We start from the raw sequence: 16,712 nt of genomic DNA, 5'->3' as shown, positions 1-16,712 counted from the left end.
TGCAATTCTTAAAATTCAGCTGACATGTACTTTAATGAAAGATTTAGAAATGAAAGTAGGTAAATGCATGTTAATTTAGAAAAGGAAACTGTATTTATATTGAATGAAAGGAAATGGAATTAATTTTAAAGAAAGGAAACCATTTAAATAGTATATCAATAGTTGACATGTTTTGGTAACCATTTTATAACACTAGATATTAACAATACTACAGGACAATACTAAATAATAATAAGAAATTCAGAATATATTTGGTAAAAGACTTGGGTATTGGTTATTATATGATTTCAAAATTTTGTCCATACCTGCACCCTTGATGATATCCATATTAGTTGTGATAGAAACTTGCTTATATAGGACAGCTTGTTTCTAAGCTCTAACAGTTTAAAAAATGTGGTTAGTTTTTAAGGTATTTTAAAAGTTTGATTGAAGCTAATGCTATTTTTGTCTCTCCTTGACGGAGTCAAAGCGAAACTTAGGTATGCTGTTTCGGGCGGCTGCAGCTCTGCATCAACAATGTATTAGTTTGTGATTAGGTCAATTTATAGAGAACCACTAGTGGTAGGTCAATGATATTTGGTATGCAGTTGTATTAGCATTGGCACATCTCATTTTCATGAAGACTATTTGGCCCCTTCCCCTCAGTCATGGTCTTTTGACTTTAATTTTTTTGCTAACTTAACATATATAAGTTTATGATTAGGTCAGTTTAAAGGGAACCCCTAGTGGTAGGTCTATGATATTTAGTATACAGATGCATAAGCATTGGCACATCTCATTTCCATGGAGATCATTTGGCTTGCTTCTTAAGTCATTGTCTATTCACTTTGAATGTTTTGCATAGTTTACATGTTAAAGTTTGTGATTAGATAGTTTAAGACGAACCGCTAGTGTTAAAAGTCAATGATAGTATTAGCATTTGCAAGTCTTCTTTTCCATTGAGATTATTTGGCCCCACCCCTATCAAGGTTCATTGACTTTGAAACTTTTACATTGTTTACAAGTTGAAGTTTGTGTTTAGGTTAGTTTTTAAGGAAACCAGTTAATTATAGTTAATAGTATTTGGTATGCAGTTTTATAAGCATTGGCATTTCTCATTGCCATGGAGATTATTTGGTCCTGCACCTTAAGTCATGGTTCATTGACTTTGAATGTTTTGCATAGTATACATGGATAAATATTGCTATTTGGATTCAATATTTGCATTACATAATCAAAATTATAAAAAGGTGAGACATATCTCTGTGTCAACAGTTTATTTTTATTAGCAAACCTGGAACATCTTCTCTGCATGCATTTTATACATGTATCTTTATAATGTTTATATTAGGATTCTCTGCTGTCTTGAACAGCTCTAATAGGTAAGTTCTGTCCCTTCTTGAAATAGCAATATGACCAGTTACATTGATTAAAGGAATACATGGTTTTTGACCCATTGATAGGTGGTTAATGTTCACCAGCAAATATTTCATGAATAATCACAACAGTAACATGTTATTGCAATATGAATATTTCCTGCTTTGTCCTAGATCAACAGTCAAAGTCAGTTTTATCTCACACTAGATCACAAGGTAATAGTCAGTTTTATCTCACACTGGTAATGTTAACAGTCAGTTTTCATCTCACACCAGCTTGCAGTTAACAGTCAGTTTTATCTCTCACTAGCTCACAAGGTAACAGTGAGTTTTATCTCACACTAACTAACAAGGAAACAGTCAGTTTTATCTCACACTAGCCCACAAGGTAACAGTCAGTTTTATCTCACACTACCCCACAAGGTAACATTATGCAGGAGACATGTCACCCTACCCAAGTACATTATCATGACCCCAGGCAGACTAGTCTTTTCTCAATAGTTTTTATACGACCGCAAAAAAATTTTTGCGGTCGTATATTGGTATGACGTTGGCGTCGTCGTCCGAAGACACATTGGTTTTCGCACTCTAACTTTAGTTTAAGTGAATGGATCTCTTTGAAATTTTACCATAAGGTTCAATACCACAAAAGGAAGGTGGGGATTGATTTTGGGGGTTATGGTACCAACAGTTAAGGAATTAGGGGCCAAAAAGGGGCAAAAAATAAGCATTTTCTAGTTTCCAGACAATAACTGTGGAACGGTGTATGGATCTCTCTGAAATTATACTACAAGTTTCCATACCACAAAGGGATGGTTAGGATTTGCTTTGGGGGGGTTATGGCTCAAACCGTTTAGGAATTAGGGGCAAAAAAGGGGGAAAAACAAGGTTGTCCTGGTTAATGGACAAATACTTTAGTACAAAACATAATTTAAAGCAGTGTAAGGGAGATAAATCAAATACATCATTGAAATTATCTCCCTTACACTGCTTTTAAATTATGTATAAAGTAATGATTAATGAACATTAAGATAATTTAAAACAGTGTAAGGGAGGTAATCCAAATACAATGTTTTGGTTACTTCCCTTACACTGCTTTTAAATTATGTTGAAAGAAATGCATATTTATAAAGGAAGACCAGTAAAAATATCTGCAAATGTTGCATCTTTTTTTTTTACAAAAAAAATCCATATGAAAGATTTGACACTATATTTTAAATTCTATTATAAAATAGGTTAAGTTAGCACTATGGTAAATTTAAATGGGTAATTATGGTTGCAAACTCCATTGGAAATTTGAATTGAGATTATGACCATATCTTGAGGGAAAGAATTTTTTGGGGGAAAAAAGGGGGGGGAGGGTAAAAAGAAATTGTGGGGGGTCAATTTTTTCTCATTTCAGATTTCAGAAATTAAAAAGAATTATTCTTCAAATATTTTTTTTTTTTCAAATTTTAAATATTGAAAAATTTCAAGAAGTAATCTTTAATTGCACAGTATGGCGCATTAGATTTGTAAAATCTTTGACCACATTTATTTATTTGTTATGCCGAATCTTACCATGTATTTAGATTTTTAATTTTGGGTCCAGTTTTCAAATTGGTTTACATTAAGGTCCAAAGGGTCCAAAATTAAACTTTTGTTTGATTTTAACAAAAATTGAATATATGGGGTTCTTTATATGCTGAATCTAAACATGTATTTAGATTTTTGATTTTTGGCCTAGTTTTCAAGTTGGTCCAAATTGGGGTCCAAAATTAAACTTTGTTTGATTTCAACAAAAATTGAATATATGGGGTTCTTTGATATGCTGAATCTAACCATGTATTTAGATTTTTTATTTGTGGACCCCGCTATCAAATTGGTTCATATTGAGGTCAAAAGGGTCCAAAATTATACTTCGTTTGATTTCATCAAAAATTGAATTATTGGGGTTCTTTGATATGCCAAATCTAACCGTGTATTTAGATTTTTAATTTTGGGTCCTGTTTTTTAAATTGGTCTACATTAAGGTCCAAAGGGTCCAAAATTAAACTTAGTTTGATTTTAACAAAAATTGAATTCTTGGGGTTCTTTGATATGCTGAATCTAAACATATGTTTAGATTTTAGATTCCAGTTTTCAAGTTGGTCCAAGTTGGGGTCCAAAATTAAACTTTTTTTGATTTCAACAAAAATTGAATATATGGGGTTCTTTGATATGCTGAATCTAAACATGTATTTAGATTTTTGATTTTTGGCCCAGTTTTCAAGTTGGTCCAAATTGGGGTCCAAAATTAAACTTTGTTTGATTTCAACAAAAATTGAATATATGGGGTTCTTTGATATGCTGAATCTAACCATGTATTTAGATTTTTTATTTGTGGACCCCGCTATCAAATTGGTTCATATTGAGGTCAAAAGGGTCCAAAATTAAACTTCGTTTGATTTCATCAAAAATTGAATTATTGGGGTTCTTTGATATGCCAAATCTAACCGTGTATTTAGATTTTTAATTTTGGGTCCTGTTTTTTAAATTGGTCTACATTAAGGTCCAAAGGGTCCAAAATTAAACTTAGTTTGATTTTAACAAAAATTGAATTCTTGGGGTTCTTTGATATGCTGAATCTAAACATGTATTTAGATTTTAGATTTTTGGCCCAGTTTTCAAGTTGGTCCAAATTGGGGTCCAAAATTAAACTTTGTTTGATTTCAACAAAAATTGAAAAATGGGGTTCTTTGATATGCTGAATCTAAACATGTATTTTGATTTTGGACATTGGACCATAATAGGTAAATTAAAAAAATTCAAGTTCTTAGACCACATTCTTTCTGTGTCAGAAACCTATGCTGTGTCAAATATTTAATCACAATCCAAATTCAGAGCTGTATCAAGCTTGAATGTTGTGTCCATACTTGCCCCAACTGTTCTGGGTTCGACCTCTGCGGTCGTATCAAGCTGCGCCCAGCGAAGCATTTTATTAACAGTTTTTAGCATAATTTACTTTGGCTGCCACCCATGATTCTTATGCCCCACCTAGCGGCATTATGTTTTTCGGTCTGTGCATCTGTTTGTCTGTCCATCCGTCTGTCCCGCTTCAGGTAAAAGTTTTTGGTCAAGGTAGTTTTTGATGAAATGAAGTCCAATCAACTTGAAACTTAGTACACATGTTCCCTATGATATGATCTTTCTAATTTTAATGCCAAATTAGAGTTTTGACCACAATTTCACGGTCCACTGAACATAGAAAATGATACTGCGAGTGGGGCATCCGTGTACTATGGACACATTATTGTTTGTTTTTGTGTCTAGGGATTCGATATCATCATTGGCAACTTTTGATTACAGAACATTTTGGATCCTAGGTTGCGACCAAGGGTTTCCTCAAGCTTTTATATCGGAAAAATGCACAAAATCATCGTTTATTGACAATATATCTAAAATGTGCTGATTTTGAAGCCAAGAATGTAGAATTATGAAGAGATTTATTTTAACAAAGAAGTAAGGCCTTTGAAATAGATCCATTTTAGAACCAAATTATGGTGATTTTGAAATTTTTTGATGAAGTTGAAATTCAAGGCCATTTTAGGCCTAAAGTGAATCTTGTCCTTTGTGCTTAACCTTTACCTAAGAAATCCACAAAGATTGGTACCCCACAAATAATAATAAATGCACAGTATTTTATATTAAAAAAAACAATTTTTTGTAACTTAAAATAAAAAAAAGAAGAAAAAGTTGTAAATTATCATATAAAGATGTAATATCTTTCTCTAAAAATAAAAGTTGACACACTTTTGTACTATTTATTCATGACTTGACATTTTGGAATAATCAGCTAGTACTAGTGTTCGTGTTTGGTTCATCGACATAAATGAATGGTTTCTCTAATTATATATTTCTGAATACCACGACTTAGATCAAGTATACATTTACTGATTTAATACTATTGATCTAACAACTAATACCTTGTATAATCAGGAACTATAGAATTCTAATATTTCTGAGTCACTGACATTCAAAGAAGGCATTACTTTTATGTTTCTTTAGTAAGCTGTGCTGTGTTCAAATTACTTTTGTCATTAATCTGTATCTGATGCTAATTTAAAAGATGTCAAATATGTCTTACTGTTTTCTTAGAAGATTTATTTTTTTATAGATCTTATAAAAAAAATTTCAGTTCGTTAGTTGATAATGATTTTAAAGATTTTCAATTAAATGCAAAAACTGAGATAGTTTCCTTCAGGATTAGGAATGCAGTAAAATCATGACATGAATAGTTGAGAAAAACATTTTAGACCACAAAATTCAATATCTTTAAAAACAAAAAAAATGGTCATATGCTTTTCTGATAAAGGTTATTATAAAAACAAAAATTTATATTTTTCTGTGAAGTGAAAAAGTAATATAATATATAATATATATGCATAAATTTTTTTTAAGAATAAAAACATGGAAAGGGGTATAATTTTATTAGTATTTTCAAGCTATAACATGACACAAATATAACAAAATTGATATATGTACTTTAAAACATAAGTCTTGTCTCTACTATTTTTGCACTGAAATGATGTTACTTTGATATTCTACTTTGGTTGACAAAATTTGTAAAATTTGTTGAATTTTAAAGTTATCCTCTTGATACATATGTGTTGCGCAGCAGGTTGTGGTGTCCATTTTGGTATTATTTTCGTTTTTCATTTGCTCTGTTTAATACTTTTGATTTCCAATAATTCGTTTCTGTTACATGTTCTGATGTTGAAATTGTGGAATACACATAAAGATTACCTTCCTTTCTTTGCTTTGGCATTATATCATCCTGCAAAGTTGCTCTGTAATGTATCTTTGAGACTTTTAAAAGCAGAACTTATCAGCTATATCATAATGTCTGAGAAGAAGTTATCAGGAACATGACAAAGTATAAGGAGACGTTATCAAGCTTACTTTTGTCAAACATAGAACTGTATAAGCAAGAGGGATAAGATGAAAAATAGCACGATAAAGAGATTATCTGGTGTTCTGTGTATGGATAAAGTAAAATATCAGCCACTTGTCAAAATATGAATCTTTCTTGATCGTTGACTTTGTTTACTTGCCAAAAACGTTCACATTGTGGCTTGAGACTTGTATTTTAGGTTATTAATGTGTAGTAAACCAGATAATCTATACTTCTCCTTCTGTTGTGAGTTGGGTACAATATATCTTTCCTCAAAATAGCTACATTTTTAATTTACAACATGGCAGCTTTAGCCAGCATGTTGAAAGTGAACTATTATAAGTGGAGAAATAACATCAATCAGAATCTAACAAAAGGAGACTTCTCAAATGTTGTTCAATCTTTGAAATGAAAAAAAACATGTCTTGGGATAGGACAACAATACCTCTGTTCCCAACAAAGCTATCATTAAAATGACATCATAAGGAATTAGCCAATCACTGAAATAATGTTTTATTGTGCGAGACAGTTTAATTTGCATATGATTTTCAATTTTTGTAGTGTATAAATTGCTATTATTATAAATGGGAGAAATATGATATGTTGTTAACCTTCAATAATTAGAAAAATAATAGGAATAGATAGTTCATTATGCTAAAATATTGTTCATTATGCTAAAATATTGATTCTAATTACAGGAAGATTAAATTGGTGGGCAGACATGGGAATTTGCCAAAGGTTGATACCCATGGCAACCACTGGGGATGGAAACTGTCTTTTACATGCAGCTTCTCTTGGTAATTTGTAGAATTATATATAAACTAAGATTTTATTTTTTTTAAGTTATTGTGTGTGCCAAAAAGGTAGTGTTCTTTTGATTAGATTTTCAGTAACATCCTTACACAATCCAAGTAGGGCCGTGGCCCAGTGGTCTAAGTAGTTCATCTACTGTATCACTAGCCTGTCATCACTGGAGTTTGAACCCTTCACATTGCAGGTGCCTTACACTCCATCTTAATTGACTAGGATTGTCAGTTTTCCTGCCAAAGATCAATGGTTTTCTCTCTTGGCATTCCGGCTTCCTCCACCAATAAAAACTGACTGCCACAATATAGCTTAAAGTGGTGTTAAACACCACAATCAATCAATCAATCACAATTCAAGCTTTGAAGAAAATTTTTGTATACTTTCAAACAACTTCTAGTATGAAGATACACAACTCATGTTGACGATTATTTAAGATTAAAGTTTCATGAATGACCTGTTGAGTGAATTAGATGAAGTGCAAATAAAAAGACATTTTTCTCGTCAAGTTGGAATGATAAAAAGCAAGCTATAGCTATATATAAGGTTAATAACTTTTGTAGCAAAATGGTCATTGACAATGGAATTCAGTACTTTTCACTTAGGTATTTTTGAGAAGAAGTACATAAAATAGATCATAGATATTTGATTTATAGATATATGCAGCATCCATGCATTTCAATTTTAAGTGCAACATGATTCTCTGTTCCCATCATCCATGTTTAATTGATATTAGAATTAAAGATATCTTAGGTATTTTCTGAATTCATTGATTTACAGCAATGTTGGGTATCCATGATAGACAGTTAATGTTGAGGAAAGCTTTGTATGACTCGCTAACATGTAAACCATATTGTACAGCACTTAAAAGAAGATGGAGATGGCATCAGACACAACTAAATTTACAGGTATGTAATGACTATGACTGATTTTTATGACCACTGATATAGGCTGGGAATGTTTAGGCCCCACCTAAGATAGTAGAGGGGCATTATGTTTTTCGGTCTGTGCGTCCGTCCGTTCGTTTGTTTGTCCGTCCCGCTTCAGGTTAAAGTTTTTGGTCAAGGTAGTTTTTGATGAAGTTGAAGTCCAGTCAACTTGAAACTTAGTACACATGTTCCCTAAAATAAGATCTTTCTAATTTTAATGCCAAATTAGAGTTTTGACCCAATTTCACGGTCCACTGAACATAGAAAATGATAGTGCGAGTGGGGCATCCGTGTACTATGGACACATTCTTGTTTATGTAGTGTTTTGTAAACTGTTTGTCTTTTCTTCATTTTTTTACATTATTTAGTCAGTTTTTCTTCAATTCATGAGTCTTTTTTTCTGTATTGTTGATTCTTTGAGATTTTCTTGAGATGCAGCTTTTCCTATAAGTTTACCGGGAGACCTTTATAAAAACAAAAAGGCAGCTGTTTGTAATTAAAAAAATAAACATGAAGAGTCAATCTGTGCATATATTGTATGTTTCTGTCGTTAAATGCATAATTTTTTTCAAAATTTTCTATTTTATAGTATGGTTTAGTATTTTCTGAAGAAGAATGGCAAAAAGAATGGAATAGTGTGTTAAAGTTAGCATCATCAACTCCAAGATCATTTCCTTGGAATAACCGAAGGAATAGCAGCTGTTGTGACAGCCCTGTAACGAATAGGTAAGACCTGAACAGAATAAAGATTCCAATACAGCTAAAAAGTTTCAATATACTCAATTGTAGACACACATAATGATATAAAATCAAACAACAGTCTAAAAACAAACCAGGGTATTGCCCAGCCCAGTTGAATTACGGGAAAAACTTGGGTTTTACCAGGTAATACTTGGCAAAATGAAATACTGGCCTGAATATGTAAGAGGATTCAGTGATATATAACATATGCAATACTTAAAAAAAGATAAATAAGAAGACTCAATTTAGAAGTTAACTTGTTTGAGATTCCTTTTATATTACCGGTAAAAATGTTTTTGTTTTTTCAGCAATTCTGGTGATGATGTAGACCCAGTTGTTTATGAAAGTTTAGAGGAATTCCATGTCTTTGTCCTGGCTCATGTTTTACAGCGTGCCATAATTATTGTAGCAGATACCATGCTGAAGGATACTCATGGTGACGCTTTAGCACCAATACCTTTTGGAGGGATTTATCTCCCCTTAGAATGTAATCCAGCCACTTGTTATAGGTCACCATTATTGTTGACATATGATGCTGCACATTTTTCTGCTCTTGTTCCCATGGAAAAAGAGAAATCTCAGAAAGATAAGCCTAGTCTTCCGTGTAAGTATAGAATACTTACTCTAAATACAACCATTAAAACAAAGGTGGAAATTTGATTTTATTTTACTTTCATATAACTCGGAAACAACCTTCTTCTTTTTAACACTCTCCCTTGTAAAAAGAAACAAATGCCAGTTTGTTGAAGTGTGGAAGCGTTTTTGGATCTGTCAGACACCTAATTTCTTTTTCCGTGACTTTGAAATTCAAATGAGGATATGCTTATGACATGTATCTTTCTGTTGTTATTTAGAAGTCATTTACTGTTCACATGTTGGTAACTCAGCAGTGCATCCAAAACTTTTTAAATACTTTTTAAATAAATAAAGTATTTGATTTTCCAAAAGTTAGGCTTATTTATTTGTTTGTTTAATTTTTATAAACAGTACAGGTACAAAAGAAAAACATTTTGAAATAAAAGGTAAATTTGATCTGTTTTTGATTATTTTATTAAAATAATGACGAACAGAAATTGCGGGTACAGGATATTTTTGCGCAGACATTATAGCCCGGATTTATTTGTTCACCTGTATTTTCAAAAGCCTATTTTAGCGAAACTTACCTGGTTCAAATATACTTGCTTAATCTTTATAAGTCCTTTGCATTTACAATTTGGACAAACATGGAGATAAATGTTCTTGAAACAAACAGGAAATAAACGTTCAAAATGTGATGGTTTTTCTATCTATTATATTCAAATTACAAACAATAACATATAATAAAATAAGAAGTATCGATGAGTGTGCACCTCAATCTAGACATGACAAAGAGAAGGAACAGTACATATATCGCAATTTTATGAACAGTACTGTACAGGGTGTATACCAAGAGCCCATTACGTACATTTACTGGGATATAAATTCTAGGCTAGAACGGACTTGTAAAATTTGTATTAAATTTTTTTTATATTGGTATCACGTCGTCGTCTTCCGAAGATGCATTGGTTTCCAGACAATAACTTGTTTAAGTGTATGGATTTCTATGAAATTTTACAATAAGTTTTATACCCACAAAAGGAAGGTTGGGATTGATTTTGGGGTTATGGTCCTAACAGTTCAGGAATTAGGGGCCAAAATGGGGCCCAAATAAGCATTTTTCTAGTTTCCAGACAATAACTTGTGAAATGGTGTATGGATCTCTCTGAAATGATACCACAAGTTACCATATCACAAAGGGTAAGAATTTGCTTTGGGGGGTTATGGCTCAAACTGTTTAGGAATTAGGGGCAAAAAAGGGGGAAAAACAAGGGTTTCCAGGTTAATCGACTATTACTCAAGTACAAAACATAATTTTAAAGCAGTGTAAGGGAGGTAATTCAAACACATATTGTCAAATTACCTCCCTTACACTGCTTGTAAATTATTTATAAAGAAATATATTGTCTTTAGGTGATTAGCTGTCAATTCATTTTTAGGAGTTACTATTTTAAAAATGTTTAATAAAGGTAATTTAATTATAGCCATGATTATGTATGTGAAGGAATTTTATTTTGAGTTATTACTATTTAATGTTGCTGATGGAGGCTTTTTAATTTTAGGCATGATTATGATGTCATTTTCTATTTTGAAAATTATTTAATTTTAGCCATGATTATGTATGTGAAGGAATTTTATTTTTAGATATTACTATTTAATATGGCTGATGAAAGTGTTTTAATTTTAGGCATGATTATGATGTCAATTTTATATGACCGCAAAAATTTTTTGCGGTTGTATATTGGTATGACGTTGGCGTCGTAGTCGTCATTGGTAGAAGACACATTGGTTTTCGCACTCTAACTTTAGTTTAAGTGAATGGATCTCTGAAATTTTACCATAAGGTTCAATACTACAAAAGGAAGGTTGGGATTGATTTTGGGGGTTATGGTACCAACAGTTGAGGAATTAGGGGCCAAAAAGGGGCCAAAAATAAGCATTTTTGTAACTTCCAGACATAACTTGTGTGTTAGTGTATAGATCTCTCTGACATTGTACCACAAGGTTCCATATCACACAGGGAATGCTGGGAATGATTTGGGGGGTTATTGCCTCAAAATATTGGGAATAAGGGGCCAAAAAGGGGAAAAAAACAAGCATTTTTCTAGTTTCATGACAATAACTTGTGTTTAAGTGTATGGATCTTTCTGAAATTGTACTGCAAGGTTCCATATCACAAAGGGAAAGCTGGAATTGAGTTTGGGGGTAATTGCCCAAAACGTTTAGGAAAAAGGGGCCAAAAATAAGCATTTTTCTAGTTTCCAGACAATAACTTGTGTTCAAGTGTATGGATCTCTCTGAAATTGTACTGCAAGGTACCATACCACAAAAGGAAGGCTGGGATTGATTTTGGGGGTAATTACCTCAAAATTTTAGGAATTAGGGGCCAAAAAGGGGCAAAAAACAAGCATTTTTCTAGTTTCAGGACAATAACTTGTGTGTAAGTGTATGAATCTTTATGAAATTGTACTACAAGGTTCCATATCACAAAGGGAAAGCTGGGTTTGAGTTTGGGGGTAATTGCCCTAAATGTTTAGGAATTTGGGGCCAAAAAGGGGCCTAAAAACAAGTTTTTTTCTAGTTTCCAGACAATAACTTGTGTTTAAGTGTATGGATCTCTCTGAAATTGTACTGCATGGTACCATACCACAAAGGAAAGGCTGGGATTGAGTTTGGGGGTGGTGAATCATAAGGGGGTTCAAAAAATTTTGGGGAGGGATTTTTTTTTTCCTTTTTTTTTACTTTAAAATTTTCCATTTTAAATTGGTTATTTCTGATTTATATATAAAAGCAAATAATAATGATATGATTTGATATTGGACCATAATAGGTAAATTAAAATTTTGTAAGTTCTTAGACCACATTCATTCTGTGTCAGAAACCTATGCTGTGTCAAATATTTAATCACAATCCAAATTCAGTGCTGTATCAAGCTTGAACGTTGTGTCCATACTTGCCCCAACTGTTCAGGGTCGTATCAAGCTGCGCCCAGCTGATCATTTTATTGATAAATGAAAGGTTATTGAGTTACATTGACACATGAGACAGGAGTATGTGAATTAAAATCACAAATCCTACACAATTTCAATGATAGATAGTTTTTAATCAGAAATCATGTTCAAACTGGGGTTAATTATCAAATGACAATATTTGAAATAAAATATTAGATGGTTAGAGAGTTAAAAACTTCTTAAATGTGGTACATTTAAATATATTTGTACTATCAGACAGAGCAGTAGGATGGGTATTTAATTTTTGTAACAAGAAACAAAGTCATTTTCTGTATATACTTGCAACTTATATTTTTATGTCATTTTTCTTTATTTGAAATAGTTAATAACTGATTTTGTTATTTTGTTTTTACTGAACTTTTTTTGTTTGTTAAAAAAGATTTTCTGATGTCATAATATTAGAAATACAGTGTACAAAAATGTTTTTGATCTATCTTTCAGTATCTATTCCATTAGTTGGACCAGATCTAAAGCTATTACAGTTACATTTCAACGTGGATCCAGGAGCAAACTTTAACTTTTCTTCTGGTACAGGTAACTCTCTTGCCAAAGTAAAAACAACTTTATCTCCTGAAGACCATATGAATTTGTTACAAAAATATATGGATTTGGAACGTATACCATATGTTGAATCTGATGTGGATAGTGACACAGATCGTAAATCTAGTGGATCATATGATTCTGATGATAATATAGCCTGCATAGGGAAAGAGAAAAAGAAGGATGGAAAAGGATCTAAACAAAGTGTGTCAAAACAGTTTGGGAGTTTAGGTAAGACTGTTGGTAAAAAGTTAAAGAAAAATTTTGGAAATGTTGGAAAGTCTCTAAAAGCAATGGGTCCAGATAATGAAAAAAGTCGTAAAGCCTCAATTGGAAGTGGACTTACACAGAGTACAAAGGTTCCCATGACGATAGCAGCCATGATTGATCAGGAACAAAAGTTTGTATGGACAGCCAAACTTAATGTTAAAATAACAGATGAGCAAACTAAAATGATAGGGAATTATCTTAAAAGTGCTGAAGGCCGTTTTCGAGAGGAACGTTCACTCCTGAAAGCTGCTGGCGATGAGATACGGAGACGTTCGATAGGAGCTTCTTTACAGGATTTGCATACATCTGGAACACCAGTCAGATGTGTAAATTCTGAATGCCAGTTTATTGGAAATGTAGATACACATTATCTTTGTTCAAAATGTTTTGAAGAGCAAAAAATTGCAACTCTTGACCGTAATAGGCCTTTGAAAGAAAATTATGCTACGTATCCTGGACGTGTTCCAAAACAAAATTCTGAGGTTGAAACCTATGGGAAGTCAAAGTTTTATACTCATGTAGGTGAGGAAGAGGCATCAGAATTAGCCAAGGTAAATCTTCGTAATAAACCAAATCCAACACCTAACACCAATTCTGCTGATACCAGGAGTCGTTCTACAGGAAATGTTCCAGTGAACAAATATTCAAGACAAAGGACACCATCACCAGATTATGATAATGTTGAATACAAAGTTAATTTGAAAACCCAACCTTCTCCGAAACTTCTGCCAAAAATTCAAAATATGACTGCTAACAAACAGACAACAAGACCTGCATCTATGTCTGGGACTAATGGTAAACCAGAACCAGTACCTGTTCCAAGTAAACCACTCTCAACTACCACAAGTGTTCAGTCCACAAACCGTCCCGTTGGCCCTGCAGGAACAAGACACTGTCAAACGCCAGGATGTGAATTTTATGGCAGTGAAAAAACTGATTATTTGTGTTCAGCTTGTTACAAAGTGAGACAAAAAAGCAATGACTACATTAAAACTAGGTTGTAGGACTATAATATATATCAATTAGCTTTATCAATTCAATAATTTAGAAAGATGAAAGTAGTAGCACTGTTGTTTATTTAGCAAATATTTCCAACTTGAGCGGTAAAAGTACTGATAGAAAATCTGTTGTATACTGTAGCCTTTGACTTCTCATGTATATGTTAGGGGACTTAAAGTTTTTACTATATAAAATATGTGTATCATTAGCAGTGCCACAGTGTACTAGAAAATGTTTATGTTGACATGATTGCAATTCTGTTAGGGTGTTTGCACTTTACACAATTATTCATAGTTTTGCTTATACCTCCATGATGCTTTCAGTTGTACTGTATTTTTATGGTGTTTACAAACTTGGCAGAAAACAATTTGGTATGATAATAATGACAGATGAGAGGTTTAGATTGAAATTCTTCTGATAGAGCTGAGTTCAAAATTTTTTTGAAAATTATACATTTTTTTCTTTCTTTAAAATTGACAGCTTTAAATTGTAAAGGATCTTGAAATACTGCATTTATATTCCCTGTTTATCTAAGTTAAGACATACCTGTCAACCTCTGAAAATGAAAATGCAGTTCATGACCCGCATTGAAGAAGAAAATCTCAGGTCATAACATGTATGAACTTTTTTCAGCTGAATTTAAGTATTTTATAGGGGACATTTTTTTTTATATCTTAACTTTTAAAGATACTATACATAAAAGAATTAAAGAATGAGTTTCCTTATAAAAATGTTTAGTTTTTTGAAAAGAATACTTTAATAATTAGATATTATACCTATCATCTGCTCAACACACAATAAGAGCTTCTTTATATCAGATATTTTGCTGTGCTCACTTGCCAAATAAAAATCTTACTGTCTCTGAATACTGTTATATTGTTTTATATTGAATAATATTTTACTATATTATTTAAATGTAGTAAACTTAACAAACTAACTCTTGATTTATTTGTTTGTTCTATTTAAAGCATGACAGTAAATTCATATGCAGTTGGAAAATAATTGAGGGAAAATAAGCAACTTTATGAATAAATGATTTCAAAATATAATCCGTTTTCTTATGAAATAAATGCTACTAGTATCCATTTGGTATTTTAGATGTATAAAAAGATGGCTTTATACTTTGTAATGAAGTCTGTTGAAGGGTTGTTGCTTGAATGCTAACATGCCAGAGGAATTTTAACACACCATCACATAGATATGACCATTATATTATTTATTATCTAGTGATATCCTTTTTACACAATTTTTTTTTTTTTTTTGCTTTATAAATGTTAGTGAATAATTTTGTGATATGTTCTTATATCATTATAAGAACAAACACATATACCTGTATCAGGCCTTCTGTTATATATTGATTGGTACTATTATCATCGAGCTTGTTGTTAAGTAATATTTATTTTAGTTTAAATTATATTTTCTTTTATTTTAAAAAACTTATTAATTAATGTATAGTGCTTGTTATCTGCATAGCTGTTTCGATATATTTACATATTTACAATGTTCTTTTTCTCAATTTATTTATTTGTCTGTTGTCTGTATTTAAACAAATAACATAAATATCAGAAAACTGAAAATAACATAAAATGTGAAAGCTGTTATAACAGCAACACTTTAAATTTGAAAATAACATTGATATCTGAAAATAACATAGCTATCAGATAACTGCAAATAACATAGATATCTGAAAACTGAAAATAAAATAGGTATCAGAAAACTGAAAAAGATATAGATATCAGAAAACTGCAAATAATCTAGATATCTGAAAACTGAAAATAACATACCGGTAGATATCAGAAAACTGAAAATAACATAGATATCAGTTTCTTTCTTTACCTTGGTTAGATTTTGTCAAGTTTTGTTTGTGGAAAAGAACTATATTTCACAAATGTAGCAGTTGAATGATGATTCATAGTTATCATATAAAGTATCATCTACCAAGGTTGTAGAAGAAAGAGACCAATCATTACCTCTTGATGGGGCTCGGAGTCCCCTCCAGTAGGGTACCACCCTTAGGTCTCAAGGTCATGATTAAAATTTTAAAATAATAAAATATTTGAATAAAAGTTTTTGAACAATTTTAAGGTCTCAGGTCCTTTCAAATGAGACATCAGGTTGCAAGGTTGCAATGTCAGATTTTACCATGTTGGAGCCAACTGGATAGGGAATGCACAATTATTATCAAGTTATGTCATTTTTTTCCTCCCATTGCATAATTTCTTATAGGGCTTTAATTGTTCATGCATAATTTACTTTGTGTTTGCTTTACCTTTTTTTATTTATGTTATAGCTATTGTGATTAACTTATTACTTTGAAGTAAACAAAAATAACATGTTACCATATTTTCCAGATTTCAAATATTTGTGAAGTAAATTTCTGTTACCTTAGTAAACATGTTTAACCCTTTCCTCCATAATGACGCCTTTTGACGCCACCCCCTTTACTCCATAATGACGCCTTTTGACGCCTCTGTATAGTACCTCAGTTGAAACACTTTGACTACAAAATGTCTGTATCAGACTTAATAAAATTTGTATCCAATATAAAAAGGATATTCATAAAAACATCTGACTT

General features: G+C 31.8%; 1 protein-coding gene and 1 long non-coding RNA gene across 3 annotated transcripts in view; both read left to right on the top strand.

Moving 5' to 3' along the window:
- LOC127733329 (uncharacterized) overlaps nucleotides 1-16,712 on the top strand; it is a 166,241-nt gene that overhangs the window by 21,537 nt on the left and 127,992 nt on the right. The gene's annotated exons all lie outside the window — the stretch shown is intronic.
- LOC127733290 (OTU domain-containing protein 7B-like) overlaps nucleotides 1-16,712 on the top strand; it is a 54,804-nt gene that overhangs the window by 33,175 nt on the left and 4,917 nt on the right. For both annotated transcript variants that reach the window (XM_052242646.1, XM_052242647.1), the window contains 5 exons: nucleotides 6,966-7,064; nucleotides 7,852-7,979; nucleotides 8,590-8,726; nucleotides 9,050-9,345; nucleotides 12,770-16,533. In XM_052242646.1, the coding sequence (XP_052098606.1) occupies nucleotides 6,966-7,064; nucleotides 7,852-7,979; nucleotides 8,590-8,726; nucleotides 9,050-9,345; nucleotides 12,770-14,142 (2,033 nt within the window). In that variant the 3' untranslated portion in view covers nucleotides 14,143-16,533. The remainder of the gene's footprint in view (nucleotides 1-6,965; nucleotides 7,065-7,851; nucleotides 7,980-8,589; nucleotides 8,727-9,049; nucleotides 9,346-12,769; nucleotides 16,534-16,712) is intronic.

Source organism: Mytilus californianus, unplaced genomic scaffold (genome assembly GCF_021869535.1).
Source record: "Mytilus californianus isolate M0D057914Y unplaced genomic scaffold, xbMytCali1.0.p SCAF_3, whole genome shotgun sequence".
Classification (NCBI taxonomy): domain Eukaryota; kingdom Metazoa; phylum Mollusca; class Bivalvia; order Mytilida; family Mytilidae; genus Mytilus; species Mytilus californianus.
This window is presented reverse-complemented; position numbering and strand designations above follow the sequence as displayed.